The sequence below is a fragment of the Pyxicephalus adspersus genome, chromosome 10 (genome assembly GCF_032062135.1).
Source record: "Pyxicephalus adspersus chromosome 10, UCB_Pads_2.0, whole genome shotgun sequence".
Taxonomy (NCBI): Eukaryota; Metazoa; Chordata; class Amphibia; order Anura; family Pyxicephalidae; genus Pyxicephalus; species Pyxicephalus adspersus.
The window spans coordinates 58,837,673-58,860,960 of record NC_092867.1 but is presented as its reverse complement, the minus strand read 5'-3'; the positions used below and the strand labels follow the sequence as shown (position 1 = coordinate 58,860,960).

At 44.1% G+C, this 23,288-nt stretch overlaps 3 protein-coding genes and 1 long non-coding RNA gene across 8 annotated transcripts in view; 1 reads left to right on the top strand and 3 right to left on the bottom strand.

Moving 5' to 3' along the window:
- Positions 1–23,288, top strand: part of LOC140339029 (uncharacterized) — a 150,369-nt gene that overhangs the window by 9,125 nt on the left and 117,956 nt on the right. The gene's annotated exons all lie outside the window — the stretch shown is intronic.
- Positions 1–23,288, bottom strand: part of LOC140338957 (uncharacterized) — a 275,025-nt gene that overhangs the window by 246,710 nt on the left and 5,027 nt on the right. Inside the window, exon 1 of one of the 3 annotated variants that reach the window (XM_072423325.1) lies at positions 22,882–23,263. The exons of the other annotated variants lie outside the window; for them this stretch is intronic. Within the exon in view, the coding sequence (XP_072279426.1) occupies positions 22,882–23,011 (130 nt within the window). The 5' untranslated portion in view covers positions 23,012–23,263. Of the gene's footprint in view, positions 1–22,881; positions 23,264–23,288 lie in introns of those variants that run through there. 3 annotated transcript variants of the gene reach the window in all.
- Positions 6,068–7,021, bottom strand: LOC140339151 (uncharacterized). 2 transcript variants are annotated; one of them, XR_011922369.1, is made up of 3 exons: positions 6,934–7,021; positions 6,281–6,401; positions 6,068–6,190 (listed from the first exon to the last, which is right to left on the bottom strand). It is a non-coding gene; the product is annotated as an uncharacterized lncRNA (long non-coding RNA). The 2 variants fall into 2 exon arrangements; XR_011922367.1 differs by having other exon boundaries at positions 6,281–6,481; positions 6,934–7,014.
- LOC140339829 (uncharacterized) lies at positions 19,302–22,738 on the bottom strand. The gene is made up of 3 exons (XM_072424730.1): positions 22,526–22,738; positions 22,016–22,157; positions 19,302–21,659 (listed from the first exon to the last, which is right to left on the bottom strand). Exons 1-3 carry the CDS (start codon positions 22,736–22,738, stop codon positions 20,050–20,052), a joined length of 1,965 nt encoding a protein of 654 aa, XP_072280831.1. The 3' UTR covers positions 19,302–20,049.

Genomic DNA, 23,288 nt, shown 5'->3' with positions numbered 1-23,288 from the left:
CTCTCTGGATGCGATCTTTAAGCCAGTTCTCTATCCATTTACAGATTGACTTTTCTAAACCTATTGACCCTAACTTACATATTACCCGTCTGTGGGGTACAGTGTCAAATGCTTTAGCAAAGTCCATCTACACTATATCAACTGCTACTCCACTGTCTACCTGTTTATGTGATAAGTATGAGTCATGTGAGCCTCAGACTCCTAACCCACCAGCAGAGGGAGTGCTGATGAAGGGTCTCAGATGTTGTTCACATGCCTGTCAGCAGATGCAGTGCTTCTGCAGAACACTCTAGTCTTCTGGGGCAAAGGAGCAGCTGATTGAGAGTCACAAAACCTGGACCAGGAAGTGAGCAGAGAGCTAGATCCTGAAGCAGAGTTGGTGCTGGCAGCCGGGGAATGCAAGGTGGGTGAGCCTGAAAGTGGGTGAGTCTGAAAGAGGCACGGATCTTGCCGGGATCTGTGACATCTTGGAAGAAGGTCAAACAATAAAAAAATCAAAATAACTGAAGTGTTGTCACGTTTGGGGAAACGGAGCCTCTAGGGAGTGCTATGGCTTGCACAGAAATGGTGTGAGCTCTATGAAGGGCCAAGGCACAGAATCTATGCAGTAACCAGGTCTTCTTCAGAGCCTCTAGTGGTGAGGATGTAGCGTTGCTGGTTACTGCCAAGTTGCTGTCCTTGGGCACACCAGGGTGGGCAGGATGATGCATGGTACCAAATCACTAGGCGGAGAATTGTCAAGGAAGGCCGGGGTCGAGGCGGGCAACAAGCAAGAGACGTCAGGGATAAGCCAGGGGTCAAATACCAGGGATCCAAAAAATGGACACCAGTGACACAGGGGCCACAGGAGACACAGGAAGCAACTGTAGGCACAGGTGACACAAAAAACACTGGGGTCACCAAAGACACAGAGGTACACTGAAACAGCACAAGGGAACTGGCTTAGAAACAGCCAGACTGGGCAACAAGGGGTTAACACAGGAGCTGGACAGGGAAAAGCACTGAATATACAACAGATGTACAGGAAACGCTCAGCAGAGCTAGGGGGCTCGGCAATAGTGGAAACACGTTGCCAGTTCTAACAAAGTCTTAACTTTACTTTCTCCCATCTCTTCTTTTACCTGGAACTTCCTGTTTATATATGACATCACTACCTGCTTTCCATAGAGACTTCCTGCTTTGGTATAAGTTTGATCACCACCTTGTGGCGTTTAGAGGGACTGCAGCCTCAAGAAACATCTCAGTGTGTACTGTGTATGTACTGCATATCCTTATAGATGACATTATGACCACTACCAGTAGGGGGATATAATTATATTACTGATGAGGGTTGTTGGAAATATTTGAGGGTATGTACAGGCATTTACCCTTATTGATGAGGTCAGGTACTGATGGTGGGGATTTGCCACCTATTGGTGAGGTCAGGTACTAATGTTAGATGAGAATACCTGGCTCACCATTCCAATTCATCCAAATGGTGTTCAGTAGGGAAGAGGTGAGAGCTCTGTGCTGGACACTTGAGTTCCCCCACACCAAACTGGTGACCCCATGTCTTTATGGAGCTGGATTTGTACCTGTGGGCACGATCATGTGGGAACACAAAAGGGTCTTCACCAATCTGCGACTACCTGAACTTAATATTTTGGAGGGAAGTTCACATACCTCTGGTCACATTCTCTATCTCAAAACTGGCTCTATGGAAATAAATTGCATGCTGAACATTATTGTGAAAAAGAAATATAATTGAACCAATAGTAACGCTTCTCATGCTGAAGGTGTGGCCAGTCATTGTATTATCTCTATACTGAGTGACAGTATCAGATCATCATAGTGCACCCAATATACAGTGACACCATCACATCCATTGGGGGGAAATCAAAAACTTCTGGTGAGGACACTCAGAGTTGGGGACCTTCATGGGAGGCTCCATCAATGGATCAGAATTTGGCTTTTTACTGCCACAATATCCAAATTTCTTTGTGGTATAATCAAGTGATTTTCAACCACTGTTCCGTGGCATACTAGTGTGCTGTGGGGAATTATGCAAGCAAGGAGAGGATCCAAGGGTTACATGAGTGGGAGTGATCCCAGGCAACGTTCTGCCATTCAATGTCTCATTAGTCACTTCTGTGCCATACTCGTTATATTTATAAATAAATATATGTTTAGCATTTTTATTGTTGGTAGATCATTTTGACTGGGTCAAGTAGCTCGCAAGCCAAAAAAGTGTGACCACCCCTGATCCAAGTCTTCTAAACAGGCCCAGGTTTCGCACTGAGTATAAATAAATTGGGAAACTATATTATCAACCAAAATCACCTCCCCAGACGAAGCTGCCACCATGGTAAACCACTCTCTGACACCTTCCGCTACCCCCGCCCCCCGAGAGCTCACTGTCACCAAGCAAAATTATTTCTCTGAGAAATACACAGTGACATCCTAACACCTTATAAGAACCTGGCACCAGACTGTGATGATCTTATGATCCCTGAATTTCCAAAGGAATTTTTAAAAAACCTAAAGAAATAATATTATGTTAGAACGTCAGTCCAGTTAGAACGAGTTCTCCTCAGCTTTCCGGTCCACTTGTAGGGTTTTATTATTACAGATAAATGTGATGTCATGTGGCCTCCCAGAATCCTCCTCACCTCTACGGTCAGCAAGTAGATGACCCCCAGGGTGAGGTTTAGAATCTTCCCGGTCATGTGACCCGGGTCCTCCTTAATTCTACATATCATTTCATCTATACAGGTTCAGTGCTGATGAATAGATCTGTATTATATTGACCATATAGTTATATATGATGAATCCTGTGTGCGCCCCGTCTCCTAAACTGAAAACATAGGAGGCCAGAACATTCTCTTAACTGGGAAATATGTCTCTCTCTCTCCACCAATCACCTTCTCTCTATATTACCTTATCCAAAGGCTTTACATTATATTTATTGGGTGCGAGGGATACTTTTTTGATCAGGGTGAAAATAAAATGATTTCAAATTATATTTGGGTGTATGAGTACATAGGGACATTTACCATAGGGACCTCCCATCCTAGAAAAAGTAAGATTGCTACCTTTAGGAGCTCAGAAGTAGTGCAGTTTCGTGAAACACTTTATGATCCAGTGCTGTATATATTGTGTATCCCTACAGACCGTTAATATTTGGACTCTGCACGCCGACACTGGTGTGGAAGAACACGGTGTGAGGCTCTTAGCCTAACCTATAGCTATGGCTGCCACTCATCGAGTAGATCACTGGCCTGGTGGGTGTTTTTACCTAGAAGTGACTGGCTTATTAAAGGCTAAAAACCATAGCCATCACAGCTATATGGTCATGAGGCACAAATTAGTCTCCCTGATTGGCATTGACATCCCAACATTTGATTGCCCATGCAGAACTTAAATGCCCGGCCTTCGAAAGGTCAGATACCCACTTAGGCTACACCAGGCATGTCAAAGTCTTGTATGTGTATCAGTCAGCTAGGAAGTGGCATCTGAAGGTTAAGGCAGTCAGGTTTTAGGAAAGGTCAGACGTCAACTGGTTAGCAGTACCAGAACCACCCCCTCATCAACAAATACCCTGGGATAGGTGGCAAGTAAATGGTATTATTTGGCCTCTAGCCAATTAGAAGTCAGAGGACAGAACAAAAGCCCAATCGGAGGGTGGCTCATAGGACACAAGGTGACGAGGGGGCAGATCTCCACTCTACACGGCAGTACCTACCAGTGTTGTAGTGTATGGCAAGAGGTTGGTGGGCTGTTGTTCCAGAAACACTGCTGAACTCCTCCCAAAAGGAACCTTGTGGGTGGAGCTTGTGCTGAGGCATTATGAGTGGAATTAATATGACCTTTCCATTATAGGATACTACAGTCCTAAATGTGAGCAAAAGGAAAATCAGCTCCATCAACAATGACCAGCCAGAACAATAGAAACCTAAGACTGAAATCAATATGGCTGACTTGTGATTGTTAAGAGATGCTCATCTGTTCGAGTTCTGTGTCATCACAATATAAAACACTATTTATTCTGTCCAGCGATGTCATTTCCAGCAGCCAGGAGAACAAAGATAGCAGCAGCCCCTGCTTCCCTTTACTCGTGCAGCCTGCAATATTTATGGCATCCCCAGCATCCATTGCTAGGCTGTGTACAGCTGAAGGGGATTCTAGGGGCCGATCAGCTCCTGACTCTCTCCTGCACTACTTCTGGCTGCTGGGATTTTAAAGCCTCTCTGCTCCCCATCACTAATGCCTGTTGTAGCGTACTGCTAGGCTAATCTGTGCTGAAGTGTGTTTCATTTGATTTACCGTTGCTGACCTTGCTTGTGACCCCGACTCTGCTTGTGTTTTGCCCTTGTGTACTTTGGTGGACAGATATTCTGTGTATGATGTCTTGGAATCTTGGTACTACTGTGGGCTCCTGGCCTGTGCCAGCCCAGTCCCAGACACCATCCCTTGCGCAGTAAGTCCTGGGATACGCAGCCAGTCTCCCGAGCGGGGGCTTACTAAAGGTGAAGACTGCTGTGTTATATTGGGGGACTGGTGCTGACCAGGACCTTAGAGTGATGCTTCAAGAACTATAACACCTCTTGCAGAAAGATTTTAATTGGTCAATTTACAAAGATCATCATTTTACATATACAATTATCTTTCTTTAGCCCTGATTTTATTCTAAAAAAATATGTTATTGTGTAAAAAATATGAAATATTACATCAGAAAATATATATTCTTCACTTTCAGCCAGCATGTCGCACCCAACAAACAAATCGAGCTGCCTGTTCAGGCTGATAATTAACTTCCGCCAATCCTGTCGTGTAGACTAATCTTCCATGCTCGTTATCCACAACCAATAGTTTAGTAAGAGCTGATTTCCTTATGAAGAGTCTCTTCCATGACGAGTGCTCAGGCAGGGGTATATCAGGTGGATTTCTGCCCTGTGAGAATTATAAAGAGGACCTCTTCTCACACTCACGACATTAGCACCCCTCCAACATTCTGCAGGTATATTACTGACTGAAAGTATAGGACTTCTGTGAAAAAAACATTTCCTACAATCAAGACAAGAATTTGGCTTCTGTGTGAATCCTCTGGTGCTTGTAAGATGAAACTTTCCCTGAATTCACTCCAGGAATGCAGTTCTCAATGTGACACCTTGCATAAATAAAAAGTTCCGATTAGTTCTGGTTTCTAACTTGTATGCAGTCTCTGATGCCTGGAAAGATGTGCTTTCTGTGAAAAACATTTCCCACACTCACAACAGACAAATGGCTTCTCACCTGTGTGGGATATTTGATGCCTTACAAGATCTGATTTCCATATATAACATTTTCCACACTCATAACAATAATATGGAATCTCACCTGTGTGAATCATTTGATGACTGACCAGTTCTGATTTCCGTAAATAACATTTCCCACACTCAGAGCAGACATACGGTTTCTCTCCTGTGTGCAGTCTCTGATGTCTGAGGAGATGAGACTTTTGTGAAAATCCTTTCCCACACTCAGAGCAGGGATATGGCTTTTCCCCTGTGTGAGAGAGTGAATGTCTGAGAAGCTCTGATTTCCATGAATACCTTTTTCCACACTTAGAGCACCAATATAGCTTATGCCCTGTGTCATATTTCTGATGTCCAACCAGTTCTGTTTTATAAAGAAAACATTTCCCACTTTTAGAACAATATTCTCCATTCCTCCCTGTGTGGGATCTCTGATGTACAGAAAGAATTCGTTCAGACCTGAAACTCCTCCCACACATAGGACAAGTACATTTTCTCTCCTTCAGAATACCGGCACCAACAGGAGGAGTCTCAGAGTCAGAGGGATCGGATGGTCTATCCATAGCTGGGCTGATGGTCTCTTCTCCCGCACAATCTCCTGTCATGGCCTCCATTTTACAATCTGGAGATAAAGTCAGACGATCCTTTGAGGGTTTCTCCATGGGGTGTCCTGGAAAATAGAAAACACGATGGCCGTATATGAGAGGGTTACTTCACCCAAATCAACATTCCATCTGGATCAGGTAGATGGAGGCAGCAGATGTCCTCTGGGGAGGTCCCAACCAGCTGGGACTCAGTCCAATCATTTTCTGGATGACTTCCAGAATCTTCTGCATGTTTTGTCCTGTTGGTTTCATGGAGTGAGGTAGAGGCAACGTGATGGTCACTTGGTCACCAAATTTCACTGGATGGAAACTCTGTAATATCATGAGTAATAATTTATACCATTCCCAAATCCCTCCTCACCCCCCCAGTCAGGTCATGTGACCTCCCGGAATCCTCCTCACCTCTCCAGTCAGTAGGTAGATGATATCCAGAGTTAGCTGCAATATCCTCTCAGTCATGTGACTGTGGTCAATGTCCATCTTCATTCATGTGGTCACCTGATTAGGTTTCCCCTGTAACAGTCTGCAGGGGGAGGGAGATGAGAGAATGAACGAAGGTCCGAAGTGAATCTGGAAGACGTTTTATAGAGCCAAGGAAGCCATCTTGGAGACAGCAGCATGAGGTGAGTTAGAGGAACACTCTTGTTGGAATGAGAGGATGTACACAGAGACTGGGGGACAGAACAGAATCCACCTATCTACCTGTTTAATGGAAGTCCACCAAAATGTCACAAACTACCCCCCACGGGTTTATAATACCCCCTTGCCCCCTGCTGGTAAGAATATAGAGCCGGAGTCCTCAGGGCAGTCAGATACCGGATAGTTACCCAATGTATGGGTTACAGTACCCCAATAATTGTCCATTATTAGCTGTGTGTGGGACACTGTGAGTTCACAAAACACATTTCATGTTACACTTATGTATGGTAGTTTATCTAGATAGCATGACTGAACTTCCAGAGGAAAATGTCTGCATCTGCTGGAGATAAAGGATGTGGCAGTGACTACAGAGGAAAGGCTAGACATGACTGAATATAAACCTAAGATATTATTACCTCTTCTACTGCCAGTTCCAGCAATGTCTCCTCTCTACTTCCACACTTCGGTAACTGCTAGTTACCATTCAGTACAAGGACCCGGAAGTGACGGCAACGAACCGGAAGTGGGCGGGACTTCATGGCTCAAACTTGAATACCGGGAAACTGCAGTTCAGAGATAGAAAAATGGATTCCCAGGCTCCTCACACAGCAGAAAAGCCACATGTCTGTTAATTCTGGGGTGTCATCCCCTTATTATAGGGCGCACTGGTAGTTAAGTAGGGGGATATGGGGGAGCCAGGAGGAGGTGAGACAGGTGATGGGGTGCACCCCTATTGTTGTGAGGTAATATGGGGGTACAGGAGGAGGAGAGACAGGTGATGGGGTACATTCGTTTTGTTGTGAGGTAATATGGGGGTACTGGAGGGAGAGAGACAGGTGATGGGGTGCACTCCTATTGTTGTGAGGTTATTTGGGGGTATAGGAGGGGGTGACACAGGTGATGGGGTGCATGCCTATTGTTGTCAGGTGAGTTGGGGGTACAGGAGGGGGTGACACAGGTGATGGGGTGCACTCCTATTGTTGTGAGCTGATATAGGGGTACAGGAGGGGTGAGACAGGTGACTGGGTGCACTCCTATTGTTGTGAGGTGATATGGGGGTACAGGAAGGGGTGACACAGGTGATGGGGTGCACTCCTATTGTTGTGATGCGATATGGGGGTACAGGAGTGGAGAGACAGGTGATGGGGTGCACTCCTATTGTTGTGAGGTGATATGGGGGTACAGGAGGGGAGAGACAGGTGATGGGGTGCACTCCTATTGTTGTGAGGTGATATGGGGGTACAGGAAAAGGAGAGAGGTGATGGGGTGCACTCCTATTGTGTGGTAATATAGGGTACAGTAGGGGGGTCAATGCGCTCCATGGAATGTGAGTGGGGAGGGGGACAATGCAGATCAGGGCCAATGCACTCCACATATGGGATGACTGCAGGGTATGAAGATAAAACAGATTAGAGTGATGAGGAGCCTAAAGCTGCGTACACACTTGCAATTTTTGTCGTTGGAAAGGATCTTTCACGTTCATGCCCTATGGAGAGGGGAGGGGGAAAGCGGCACCCTGCTGCGCGCTCTTCCCTTTCATTAGGATCGGTTGTCGTCCATCGTCCGTGGATCCGGCAGGACGGTCGTTCGGACGATGGACGACACCAACTGTACACACGGCAGATTTTCGCCCGATAATTGGCCAATGCCGATTATCGGGCGATAAAAATCTGATGTGTGTACGTAGCTCTACAGATGAGGATGATGATGACACTGCAGGGGTCTGATTGGCAGTTAAATGGGGTCCTTATTCTGTTTTTTGTGCTGGTTGACATGATCCATGTCTATGACATCAGCATCAACCAATCACAGAAGACAAGACACTGAATAACTGGTTAGAGACCCTGGGCGAGTGTTTATTTTTTCATTGGTGCAAACTGACATAGGCAGCACCACTGTGAGGTTTGCTTTAAGTGGATTCCAGATTCTAAGTAACACTCACATAACCCCACACCAATACTAGGCCATGGGAAAGGGGCTCAGGTGGAGGGGTGAAGGTCTGGTTTTTGCCAGAAAAGTGATCAGACAGGTAAGATCCCTTTCTGCAATATTGACCTGCCTGATCATACAAACACGAAAGCCCAGTTTTTTTTTTACTTTTTCAAGCATTTTAAAGCTTTTATGAAAGCTTCCATTGAACACAATGGGGGCTTTTATAAACATTTTTAGCAGGACTTTGGAATCTGGAAGCCCCCTTTAATAAGGAGACTCCCAGATCTCCACCACCCCAACCTGGGGAATGATTACAGGGGTACATAAAACCCCTTACTCATTACCTGAAAGGGTTAAAATATATGTAAAATATAGAACTAGGCTTTAATGTTTTAATTATTTTATTAATGTGTTTGTGTAATTAAACTTTTTTTTTTACAGGTTATCCCAATGACAGGAAGATTTCTAGGGCTGCAATGAACACAGCCCTGGAAATCCTCCTGACAGTGAGAGATCGCAGGGTACTAGGGGTTAAATGAGGACAAGCCTCTCCATTCACCCCTAGTGCCTAGTGATTGGCTGAGGTTTTACGTTTTTCAGCCATTCAGCACTAAACATGAATGGGAGACTTGTGCCCATTCATCTCTAGTGCTCTGTGATGGGCTGAGAAATAGGAAACCCTGATGACAGCTCAAGCATCATCAGGATTTCCCTTTCCTCAGCCAATCAGGGAGCAGAGCAGTCAGCGGAGCTCTGCTGACAGCTCTGCTCCCCAGATTACTCCCACAGCCCTAGAGGAGCTGTGACATGTATTACAGATACGGAACACATGTCGAAGCTGTGACATGTGTTCTGTATCTGTAAAACATGTCTCAGTATCTCTAGGGCTGTGGGAGTAATCAGGAGAGCGCAGCTGTCAGCATAGTAAAGCTCTGCTCCCTGATTGGCTGAGGAAAGGGAAATCCTGATGATGCTTGAGCTGTCATCAGGGTTTCCTATTTCTCAATTTCCAATTAGCTGTAACCGCAAAGTTCCCACGGTCCGGGAATCCCACAATGACATGATTCATAATGTCATTGTCGGATAACTTGTAGAAAATAAAAAAAAAACGAGGTAAAATAAAAACACACACAAATAAATTAATTTAAGATAAATTTTTACTTTATTTTTTGGGTTGGGTCTATCCGAATTCGAACAGCCATATTCGGGTCGAATATAAGAACAACCCGAATTCGAACACCAACACTAGTCTCAACAGGCTAGGACTCCTCCCCTCTTCAGTCATAGGGCCTTTGGAGCTCTTCCCACATCCCTACTACATTTACTTAGACTTTTCACTTGCCAAGGATTTTTCAATATATTTAGTCTATTTCATATCTGCTGAATCTAGAAATTACATGAGTTTCATTGAATCGGCTCTAGTTCTTGTGATACCGAAATCGGAATAGATGATTTTAGCAACAACAAATGTTAACACAGCATAATATTAACAATCTTTATTTACACCCATGTTTTGCATTTTGTATATTAAATGTAGAATTATTTTCATGAAACTTTCACTTGTCTTCCTTTTATTCATACATTTTCTATTTTTTTACAGAAATATGAGTTCTTCAAGAAGTTGTTTAAATGACCCGAATGTATTTTGATACATTTGTGGTGAACAATCTCAGCAAAAACAGAGAAGAAGCATTTCAGAATTTGTGAAACAAGCATATCTTTCATATTTTGGTAATAAACCAGGGGACCAAGATAAGTATTGGGCTCCCCATATGGTATGCAAAACTTGTGTAGATTGTCTACGACAGTGGAAAAATGGAAAACTGAAAAGTTTGAAATTTGGTGTACCTATGGTATGGCAGGAGCCCAAAAATTATCATAATGATTGTTATTTTTGTGCTTTGAATGTAAAAGGTTTCAAAAACAAGTTGAAATACCCTGATTTGGAATCAGCAAAATGACCTGTGTGGCATGGTGCTGATGTTCCCATACCAGTGTTCAGTACACTCCCTGATATTCCTGTATCCGACATGGAGGATATACAGGGTTTGGAGTGTAATCCAGGAGTTGGCAGTGAATATGAAGGAAGTGTTTCATCAAACTAGCAGTTCCTCCTAAGAGGAGCTCAATGATTTACATGACCTAAGTCTGTCAAACCAAGCATCTAAACATTTCGAATCCATGCTAAAAAAAAGAACTGTCTGAGAACAGAAGTTAAATATGTGACCTAAACCTGTCACAACAAACATCTGAACTTTTAGTATCTAGGCTAAAGGAAAAGAACTGTCTGAGACCGGAAGATAAAATAATAGTTTATAGGACAAAAGAGGTGACAATCGGACCATATTTCAGTGAAGATGGAGACTTTGTGTACTGTTCTAACATCCCTGGACTACTAGCCCATATAAGAGTAACAGAATACCGAGCAGAAGACTAGCGGCTTTTTATAGACAGTTCCACTCGAAGTTTGAAATCTGTTTTACTGCATAAAGGCAACTGCTATGCATCAATTCCAATTAGTCATGGAAGAATATGAAAATATCAAAATGGTCTTACAAAAGCTTTGCTATCATGAACACCAATGCTCCATATGTTCAGCAGGCCCCAACCAGCTACTGTCCCAGAGGCTCAATGCCCAGGAAGCTACCCAAATCCAGGTGCTTCACCCACTTCATGCACTTTCTGCTCGCCTGGATCAACTGCTCCTTTCTCCCAGTGCATCGGCTGAACCACCTGCCCAGGTCCAGTCTCCTGGCCTCACTGTAGCCTCAGCATTAAACTAATTGCCTCCACAGCGATTTTCTGGGGACCCCAAAACCTCTGGCTTCATCAATCAGTGTGTCTCTGAATGATCTGATCTCCTTGGCCATCCAGATAGACATCCACTTTCAAGAGCGTTTCCAGGAGAAATCGCCCTCCTTTCAGCGGCCTCTGCAAACACCTATGTCTGACAAACCTATGCAGCTAGGCTGATCAAGCCTATCCCAAGAGGAGAGGTCCCGGCGTCTCTCATCTGGTCTCTGCCTTTACTGTGGACAGACGGGACATTTAATCAAATCTTGTCCATAGAGGCCAGGAAACTTCAATGCCTAGCATGCTCTAAGGGGGTATGCTAGGTCACTCTTCTCTCCCCTGCAATCAGTGACCCTCCATAGCCATTCTTCTTCACCACAACACCTCCACACTTGCCCATGAAGCCTTCAGTGATTCTGGAGCAGCTGGAAATTTCATTTCTGCCACCCTCCTCAAGGAATGTGGTTGGCCTATTGAGCCATTATCACAGCCTCTGCGGTGGATGGGACCCTCCTTTCATGTGGACTTATCGGCTTCCAAACTAGACCCATTAAAATGTCTGTTGGTGTGCTACATCACAAAACCATAACTTTTCTTGTGCTTCCTCAAGCTACCTCTGCAGTCATTCTTGGCCTCCCATTGCTTAAACTACACTCCCCAGTGCTGGCCTGGTCTACTCCTGAGATATTGGCTTGGGTCCCTTGTGTCATTCCAAATGCCTGACCAAGCTCATACCTATCAGGTGTCTTGCTCTCCGTATTCCTGAGGTTGCAGCATCTATTCCCAGTCAATATAAGGATTTCAAGGATGTCTTTTCCAAGCGCAAGGCTGAGCAACTACCGACTCATCGGTCCTACGACTGTGGAATAGACCTTGTTCCTAACTCCACACCTCCAAGAGTTCCAGTATACCCTCTCAGTTTTCTCTCTAAGACCCAGGCAATGGGTTAGTATATCAAAGAAAATCTGGAGCGAGTTATTATCCGTAAGTCCTCTTCCCCTGCTGGGGCAGGGTTTTTCTTTGTCCAGAAAAAGGATGGGACTCTCCAGCCATGCATTGATTACCTGGGCTTGAATGCCATCACCATAAAAAACCGCACTGCCACTTATTCCTGAGCTCCTTGACCATCTCCGTGGTGCACAGATCTTTACCAAACTAGACCTCAGAGGTGCATATAATCTAATCTGGATAAAAGGGGGATGAATGGAAAACCGCATTTAACACCAGGGATGGGTATTATGAATACCTTGTGATGCCCTTTGGTCTCTGCAGTGCCCTAGCAGTTTTCCAGTATTTTGTTAATGAGGTGTTTCGAGACCTTTTATACATCTGTGTTGTAATGTAATTAGATGACATCTTGTTTTTTTCCCCTGATTTGCCTACTAACAGACAACATGTTTGCTTGGTCTTACAATGGCAAAGAAACAACGGACTATATGCGAAGGTAGAGAAGTGCATGTTTGAACCTCCCCAGGTACCCTTCCTGGGTTACATAGTTTCCAAAGAAGGCCTCTCCATGGATTCGGAAAAATTTGCAGCTATTTCTAACTGGCCTCTGCCTTCCGATCTTATGGCTACTCAGCGCTTCCTGGGATTTACAAACTATTACCAACAGTTTATCAGAAATTACTACACTCTGGTAGCTCCCATCACAGCCCTCTCTCACCTGGAAAGATGCGTACCCTAGGAACTGGCCCTCTGAGGCTATTGAGGCCTTCCATTCTTTAATGGAAGCCTTTCTTTCTGACCCAGCTCTGGTTGAGCCAGATGTCACCAAGCCCTTCTCTTTTAAGGTTTATGCCTCCTCCGTCGGAGTGGGAGCTATAGCCTTCCAGACCCCCATTGGAGCCGGATCCCCCTGTGCCTTCTTCCTAAGGAAATTTTCCCCAGCAGAAAAGAATTACTTCATTGGGGACAGGGAGCTCCTAGCCATCAAGCTAGCTCTGGAGAAATGGCGATACCTCTTGGAGGGTTCCGCTCACAAGATGACTATTTTTACTAACCACAGAAACCTCTAGTACTTGCATTCAGCTCACCAACCCAACCCCCGGCAGGCTCGTTAGTCTTTATTCTTTTCTCGGTTTGATTTTATCATTATGTTCAAACCTGGTTCTGCTAACTCCAGAGCTGAGTCTCTTGCTCGCTCCTTTGACTCACAGGATTTCGAGACTGCTGTGGAGCCAGAATTTATCATTTCTCCAGCTTGCATCCTAGCCTTGACCTCGACTCAGGAGTCTGCTGTTCCTCCAGGCAAAACCTTGGTGCCACCTTAACTTCACAAGGATGTTACGATGGTCACATGATTCCAAACTTTCTGGTCATCCGGGCGTGCATAGAACGTTCACATTTCTCTTTCCACAGTACTGGTGGTCTAATCTTCATAAGGATGTGACAGACTAAGGCAAGACCTGTGCTGTCTGTGCTCAAAGTCTGCCACCTGTGCCCCTGCAGGACCACTTCTTCAACTACCTATTCCCACAGCACCCTGGTGTCATCTATCCATGGACTTTATTAAGGTTCTCCCTCCTTCAGATGGCTGTACGGTTATCTGGGTAGTCGTGGATCGTTTTTCTAAAATGGACCACTTTGTACCTCTCTCCGCTTTGCCAAAGTCTGGCTATCCACCAGGAATATTCGTTGCAAGGTACCTTCTCTAAAGTTTTCTCCTTGTTTTGTCGGACCGTATGTCATTTTTGCCAAGGTTAACCCAGTTTGTAATAAGTTTACGCCTTCCTCCACATCTCAAGCTGCCCAATGCTTTCCATGTCTCCCTACTTAAGCCGTTGGTCCGGAACCACTTTTCTCATCCCTCTCCACGATCTACTCCTGCAAACTCTTCTTCTTAGGAATATGAAGTCCATCAAATTTTGGATTCCAAAACTTCTCAGAAAAAGCTCATGTATCTAATCAACTGGAAAGGTTTTGGTCCTGAGGGGAGATTGTGGGTTCCAGCTACAGATGTGTCTGCACCTCTTCTTGCCAAGAGGTTTCATCTTCATTTTACCCCTTAAACCTGGACCCCGGCGGATGGGGAGGCCCCGTATAAAGGTGGGGGGGAAGTAATGTCTCACCTGTTCCTCACTAAAACAAAGGCATCTCTCCCCTGCCCATGCAGGCAGTTTTATCGACTCTGTCCATGCCGCTGGCCAATCAGGAAGTAGCCGCTTGACCAGCCCTGGCTATTTAGCTTGCTCTCAGTGCCTAGCTCCCTAGTTTTGTGAACTAGTTCCTGTACACCTGCTGCCTAATCCAGTGTTTCCTGTGTCAAGCTCCTGTGTTAACCCTTCATTGTCTAGTCTGTTAGTTCCCAGCCAACTTCCCTTTGCTGTTCCTGTCTGCCTGTGGTTATCCCTGCTTTTCCTATGCCTCCTGTTGCTTTCCTGGCTTTCTTTGACTATCCTCCTGCCTGGTGGTTTGGTACCGTGCTTGCCCACTTTGGTGTGCCCAAGGACCGCAACCTGGCCCTAACCTGCAGCGCAACATCCTCACCAACAGAGGCTCTGGGGAAAACCTGGTTATGGCTCTGCGCCTTGGCCCTTCTCAGGGGTCACACCACCTCCATACGCCCCCTAGTGGTCATGTCTCTCCATGCGTGACAGTAACCAGCCATTGGTTGACAAAGAAAAACTCATTCCAACTCCACAAAAAGCTGGGATTATTAAGGCAATTTGTAAGAGCTCTGAACAAAGACGGTGATTGCTTCAAATACATTTGTAGATTCTTCCCTGGAGTGAGTACTGAAAATTTAAAAGGAATTTTTGATGGACCCCAGATTCGTAAGCTGATAAATGATTCAAATTTCACAAGTTACATGACTGCTACTGAAGCTTCTGCCTGGCACAGCTATGTCATGGTTGTAAAGAACTTCTAAGGTAACCATAAAACACAAAATTATGAAAAACTGTACAAAATTGCTGTTAAACCTAAAAAATTTGGGCGCTACTATGAGTATATAAAGGTACACTGTCTGCGTTTGGAAACGTTCCCAGAAAACCTTGGTGATATCAGTGAGGAACAAGGGCAGAGGTTCCATCAATGTATAAAGGTGATGGAAGAAAGGTATCAGATGGGAAAGACACATGATGGCAGACTACTGCTGGAGCCGTGATTGTCCTGATGATCAGCATAAAAGGAAACCATACAAACTGAGCTTATCAATGACTTCTTTGTGATTAGTTCTGTAAATATACTGAATATAGAATATATTGACATTAGGTATTTCAAAAATTTGATTTTGTATACATAGGCATATCTAGTTTAATTTTGAATAGTTTCATTAGTTGTTTATGAGGTTATTATTGAGGTAGTTATTTCAAAAACTAGAACTATTCTAGCAAAACCAATATCATATGTGGAATCTGCATCAAACATAACCTAAAACGACTTTAATGTGTTTGGCAAGAAAATGTTTGTTGACCAGTGTTATCAATCTATTGTTGGCTGATATCACTTATCACTAATTAGTGTGCAAGACACAAGAAAATATGATGGCTGAGCTGTGCTGATCAGGAGGAGGAGTGTAGGAGTGTCCACTTCTATGAATATCCTCATCTTTCCAGACTTCTCCGTGCATTGCTGATCATCCCTCAAAGACGTCTCTCTTCTTAACTTACATGATCATCAGATCTCCACTCTAAACCAATAGAATGCAGAAATTGTCATGTGACCTCACCTAGAAAATATATTGTAGGGGCCACACATAATCTGTATATGCAAAGTGTTCAATCACTTTATGGGGTCCTCAACTCCACCTACCTGATTATGGTGAGGGATGTCCTGATCTTCCTGCGTGAAATCTACTGGTGGGTTCCTCTTACTGGATCCATTTGTAGTAAACACACACACAGACTTTGAAGATTTAGGTGGGCTCCCTGTATTACTCCTTTACATTAAATTTGAGAAAGTTGTAAGACCTCACTTGGTCATGTGAAGGTCTACAGGTCCTTGGTCTTAAATCCACATTACCAGAGAGTTTCTCTATGCAGTTTTCATTACTTACCTGTGGTGATATGTGCAGAAGATTCCTTTTGTTTACCTTTCATCATCATCATCCCAACCTCTTCCATAGACTACTGATCACACCTCACATTTGTCTCCTTTCTATTTAATTTGATGTTCATATCAATTGGTTTGTCATGCTAAACCAACAAAAGGAATAATATTATACCAAAGCCTAGGGTTACATTTCCATTCTCTCCATACAGAGCCTTACTATCACCTACCTGATAGTAAAGCTACGTACACACTTCCAATTATTATCGTTGGTAAACGAACGACGAACGATCCTGCACGATATCTGCGAACAATCGTATAGCACGGATCCTGTACATACAGATAACGACACAATCGTTCGCAGATATTGTACACACGATAGATGCGATCGTTTGAACGATATAGGAAGTGACGTGCACCACAGGAAGTGAGCGAACGTTCGTTCACCGCGCATGCTCAGACCATGGACGATCAAAGAACAACCGTACACACGATAGATGGTCAACGATCGTCGTCCAATCCGATCCGCCGGTCCAACGACTATCCTTGTTCGTCGGCGTCGTTGGTTACTTTTTTTACGAACAATTTTTGCCCAATCGATCGTTCGCCGTTCGTTCGTTGTTCATTTCCAACGATAAAAATTAGAAGTGTGTACGCAGCTTTAGGGATATTATGACCCTATTGTAAAGAATCCTGAAAGGATGTTGTGGGGGGGCAGGTGTGGGGTTTAGGAGGTAATTGTAGAGAAGAGGTTGCGTGGGTTGGAGGCTTCAGAGGAAATGACAGCAGAGAAATAATTTTGCTTGGTGACAGTGAGCTCTGTGTTAAAGCTTTGTAGCTGGGCTTTGAAGTCCATGTAGCTGTTTGGTGTGATTGTTGTGCCAGGGTCGGGGGTTGGCAGGGCGGGGGTAGCGGAAGGTGCCAGGAGCGACATTATCCAAAGCCAGGGAAAGAGAGGTTTAACATGGTGGCAGCTTCATCTGGGGAGGGGATTTTGGAGAGAGCGGGTGTTAGGGACGCAAGGCAGTTTGAGAAAAGATTGTGGACGAGGTTACGGATATCTCTCTGCCATTGACCAGGTATAATTGACCACAATAATTTTAAATGAAACAACTCAGATGCATGAAAGCCGCTGCAGTAAAGGCCTAGCAGAGCAATAATAAGGAGGAACCCCGGCATCTAGTGATGTCCATGAGTTCAAGACTACAGACTGTCATTGCCAGCAAAGAGTTTTCATCCAAGTATTAGAAATGAACATTTTATTTTCAGCTTTCCAATTTGTCCGAATACTTTTCAGCCCCTGAAATGAAGTGATTGTGTAATAAAGGATTTAGTTCCTCACATTTTATGCAATGTTTATGTACAACCCACTGAATTAAAGCTGAAAGTCTGCAGGTCAATCTGAGTTGTTTCAATTATAATAATTGTGGTAATGTACAGAACTAAAACTAGAATAAAAGTTGTCTCTGCCCAAATATTTATGGACCTAACTGTATAAAGGTGAATGTGTCTCATCCACATTTTACTCATTTTCATTGTGTGAATTGAAACCTACCTAATGGTGATTTTACAGACTTGCACATAGGTAATTGTTTCCCTTGGGTGATCTTAATACTTTTCGTTTATGGCAGAGATTAAACTCTATACTTGTGGAAAGTTGCTCTAATACTCTTCTGAGCATCAGCTGGTTATAAAAGATTTTGTAATGACTATGGAGGATGAGGACAAGTTCCTATTTATGTGATATCACTGTTTTACCAGTCAGATTTACTGTTTGGTTTCCAAAGAGACTTCTTGTCCTGGTTTCATCTCTTGGACCTTAGAAGCCTTGAAAAATGTCACGGTGGAACAAAGACTTGTCATCTTTGGAAGGGTTCTGGTGTGGTTACTTCTCTTCTCTAGGAACACCTCTATGCCCAGATGCCTCTCCTTTCTTCCCTTTTCTTTGTCTTCATTCTACCGCATGTTTTGTGTCAAATGTGTTGTCCCAAAGCTCGAATGTAAATTTTGGATCAATTCTAATATTACCAAGGTCACCCATGTGAACTCCCCATAAACCCAACTTATTTTCACATTTCCCGTATTTTTTTACAAATAATTTTATTACATTAAAAAACAATCTTGTAGTTTATCTTGTCTTGGCAGTAGATTGGCAGTCCTCCTATTGCCCCCAAGAGTAACATCTGTTACATGTCATGTAGTATTTACCCAGTGAAGGCACCTTAGGGACCATTGTCTGGGTTTATATTTGGACTGCTCTACCAGCAAAGTGAGGACAGCTAACCTGTGAAGTTCCTGTGCAGCTACACCCTGAACCTAATGACAAATATTCCCAATATGGAGTACATCACAAATATTAGCTGACCTTCTGTCTCCCTAGCCTATCTGTATTCACCATAGGTGCTTGGGACATTCACTATCTAGTGGCCCACAGTCAGAACCTCTCAGCCTAGGCTGACCAACTAGATTTAAAGACCGGGAACAGATAACATATTTACACTGGACAGTTGTGAGGACAGGATATATCTGGACCACCTAACTCCATTTGCAAGCTAAACTTTATCTTGGCCCTTGGAAATAACGACTAAGATCTGATCAATTCCCGACAATAGAAATGTAGAGATATCTGTGCTCCACAGATGTGTTGCTGTTTGGATTTGGGCCCAACTAACCCACTACGCTTGGAAGACCAGGCCCAGCTAGACCTGTAAGGACCAGGCCGATAGTTCACCTAGCTGTCAGCCCAGACCTCTGGTGGCAAGTCGAGCTTCTTGGAGAGATTCTTGTGCTCCCCAGTAGTATTTCTGTTCTGATTTGGACCGATTCATCCCTCATTTGATTCTGGACTCGAACCAATGTGTTGTCCTATCAGTAACGATGGCTGCCAGTGAAAATTAGTAAGCGTCACTGGCCAGTAAACAGAACACCACATTGTAAGTCCTTTGGAGGTCCTCTGCCATTTTCTGGATTTTGTGGGACAAAACACAGACGTGTGAAGAACTTCCCACCTACAGAGGGATCGTCACATCAATACATTTCCTCCAAAGACACTTCACTTGGACAAGGATTATTATAAATAACTTTTATTGAAGAGAAAACTGCACAAAAAGATGTTTCCAGAATGCGGTATAAAAAATGATGTGACCGCTGAAAAGGTGTCAGGGTAAGGACATAAGTCAGTCTATTTAATCCTTGTTACAGGTCTGAGTTCTGTGGTTGAAGTTTAGGTCTATTTCAGCGTCGCCGGCTTTCTTAGAAAGTGTCTCTCGGCCATTTCTACTTTGTGAACAAGATTGCAGGTTCTCTTCAAGTCTAAGCCTTCCAATCAGTTTGTTTGGGGAGGTCTGGTTCTGCAGCCGGGACTGGTTCTGTCTCATGCCTCCAGCAAAGGGACTAATGTTATGCTGCTGTTCCTCTTGACTTTGCCTTGGACTTTGGGTGGTGTACTGCCTACCCATAATCTGACACTCTCACACAGACCCCCTTCCCCCACCTGATTTCTGTATTTTTCCTGTATGTGTAATGTACAGTAAGACCGAAGGTTGTGTAAACATATTTTCCATCACTCAGTAAAGGAATACAGGTTTGTCCCTGTGTGGCATATCTGATGTTTACAAAGATTGGATTTCTATCTAAAACGTATTCCACATTCACGACAGGAATGTGGTATCTCCTCGGAGTGAGATTGTTGCTGTATGTCAAGGTGAGACTTCCATAAAAAACTTTCCCTGCACCCAAAGCAGGAATCCGGCTTCTCCCGTGTGGCATATCTGATGTTTTATAATTGAAAGTCTTTCATTTTTCCACACATAGGATTATGGTTTGTCCCCTACGTGGCATCTCTGATGTCGAACAAGCCCTAATTTTCCTTTGTATTCTTTTCCACACTCAGGACAAGAATGCAGAATTTTACTTCTGTGCAATATGTGGTGTCTCAAAAGACTTTTTTTTCCAGAAAACCGTTTCCCACACTCATCACAGAAATATGGTTTCTCACCTGTGTGCGATTTCTGATGACTAGAAAGGCTTTTTTTATCTGAATAACGTTTTCCACACTCAGGACAGGAATATGGCTTCTCTCCTGTGTGAGATCTCTGATGTACAACAAGGTCTGACTTCTGTGAGTAACATTTCCCACACTCATCACAGAAATATGGCTTCTCACCGGTGTGAGATTTCTGGTGCCTAGAAAGACTACTTTTATCTGTATACCTTTTTCCACATTCGGGACAGGTATACGGCTTCTCACCCGTGTGAGACCTCACATGTATAACAAGGTTTGATTTGAGCGAGAAACATTTTCCACACTCAGGACAGGAATACGGCTTCTCACCGGTGTGAGATCTCTGATGTCTAACAAGCTGTGATGGAGTTTCCCAGCATTTCCCACACACAGTACAGGAATATGGATTTTCACCCGTGTGGGATCTTTGATGCATAATCAGCTCTGATTTGTACGAAAAACATTTCCCGCACTCAGGGCAAGAATACTGCTTCTCCCCTGTGTGAGATTTCTGATGGGTCTCCAGTGAACGTTTAGAAGAGAAACATTTCCCACACACATGGCAGGAATGAGTCTTTTGAACCACATGCCTTCTCTGATGTGCAAGAAGATCGGCTTTGTATGAATAACTTTTTCCACACTCGGTACAGGAATGTGACCTCTCTTTTGTGTGTGACTTCTTATGCACAAGAAGTTCTGATTTATGAAGAAAATCTTTCCCACGTTCCGTACAGGAATGAATATTTTCCCCAGTATGTAGCCTCTGATGTGCAGTAAATTTGGTCTTGTATACAAATTTTTTCTCACACTCGGTACAGGAGTACAAATTCTCTCTAGTGTGCGTCCTCAGATGCGAGACCAGGACTGATTGATAAAGAAAATCTTTCCCACATTCAGGACATGAATGAATCTTTTCACGAGTGTGCAGTCTCTGATGTGCAGTAAGTGAGGACTTGTGTGTAAATTTTCTCTCGCACTCAGTGCAGGAGTACGGCTTCTGGCCTGTGTGCATAATTTTATGCCTGGAAACAGTAATTTTATCTGAAAAGCCTTTCCCACAATCAGGACAGGTATATGGTTTCTCTCCTGTGTGAGATCTGTAATGTCTAACCAGGTTTTTTTTTGAAAAAAAACTCTTTCCACACTCAGGGCAGGAATAGAGCTTCTCCCCTGTGTGGGACCTCTGATGAAAATATAAACCTAAATCAGAGCTAAAACTCCCCCCACACTCAGGACAGGAAAATGTTTTCTCTTCCAGAATGCCGAAACTATTCCTCACACTAGGAATGTCAGAGGGATCGGATGGTCTATCCATAGCTGGGCTGATGGTCTCTTCTCCCGCACAATCTCCTGTCATGGCCTCCATTTTACAATCTGGAGATAAAGTCAGACGATCCTTTGAGGGTTTCTCTATGGAGTGTCCTGGAAAATAGAAAAATATAATGACCGGATATGAGAGGGTTACTTCACCCAAACCAACATTACACCTGGATCAGGTAGATGGAGGCAGCAGATGTCCTCGGGGGAGGTCCCAACCAGCAGAGACTCCTCCCCTCCTCAGTCATAGGGCCTTTGGAGCTCCACCCACATCACTTCTACATTTACATAGCTCTGTTGAAGAGCAGGAACCAATGGGGGACTGGGAGGAGCATATTCTTCACAAACTCACAAGGAGGAGGGGGCTATTGTCACCCTTTTATAGGCTGATATCACAACTCCCACCCTTCTCTGGACCCAATCAGAGATCTGAGATAACAGAAAAATATATAATGGCTGACCTGTGCTGATCTGTGTAGGAGTGTCCTCCTCTATGAATGTCCTCATCATTCCAGCCTCCTCCGTATATTGCTGATCATCCATCACAGACGTCTCTTCTTCTTCAGATTTAACCTCAACTTTTATATCCATCAGATCTTCACCCTAAACCAGAAGAATAGAAATATGACACATCTTATGATGTGACGACACATAGACGATATCCTGTAGGGGTCATAGATAATCTCCACATGTTGCAGTCTTCAAAACCTTTATAGGGCCCTCATCAACATGAACCTGATGATGGTGAGCCCTTCTGTAAAGTCCCTGAATATCTCTTGGTGGTTTCTTGGGTCTCTTCACTTCACCTACCTGATGATGGTATTGGATCTCCTAATCACATCTCCTTTGTGGGTTTTTAGCACCCTGAACTCCCTCTACCTGATGATAGTAAGGAATGGGTTGAGATTATGGGATTGCAAAGGATGAGGACATCTCTCTGGTGGGTTTATGGGGCCCTCAGCTCCACCTACCTGATGATGGTGAGGGATCTCCTGGTCTTCCTGTGAGGAATCCTGGGAATACAGAGGACGGGGACATCTCTCTGGTGGGTTTATGGGGCCCTCAGCTCCACCTACCTGATGATGGTGAGGGATCTCCTGACCTTCCTGTGTGGAATCCCAGGAATACAGAGGACGGGGACATCTCTCTGGTGGGTTTATGGGGCACACACTGACTGAATACATTGTCCCTATGTGTTTATCAGATGATGGGGGATCTAGGGATCAAGTTGTACACGTAATCTCACTTGATGATGTGAAGGTCTACAGATCCTCCATCATCATTCCACATACATAATAAGTTTCTCTATTCAGTGTTCATTACTTACCTGTGGTAATATCTAGAGAAGTTTCCTCCTGCTTAAATATCACCGTCATCCCAACCTCCTCGGTAGACTCTTGATCACTGTCAACATTAGTTTCTTCTTCTTCCTCTTTAACCTCAACTTTCATATCCATTGGTTTGTCATGCTAAACCGACAAAACGGTTGAAAACAATATCTTTAAAATGTGGGCACTGATAACCTAAAACATAAAGAAAAATATCATTCCAAAGTGTAGCGTAACATTTCCTTTCTAGTTCCTCAGTCCCACCTACCTGATGATGGTGAGGGATCTCCTGACCTTCCTGTGTGGAATCCCAGGAATACAGAGGACGGGGACATCTCTCTGGTGGGTTTATGGGGCCCTCAGTCCCACCTACCTGATGATGGTGAGCCCTTCTGTAAAGTCCCTG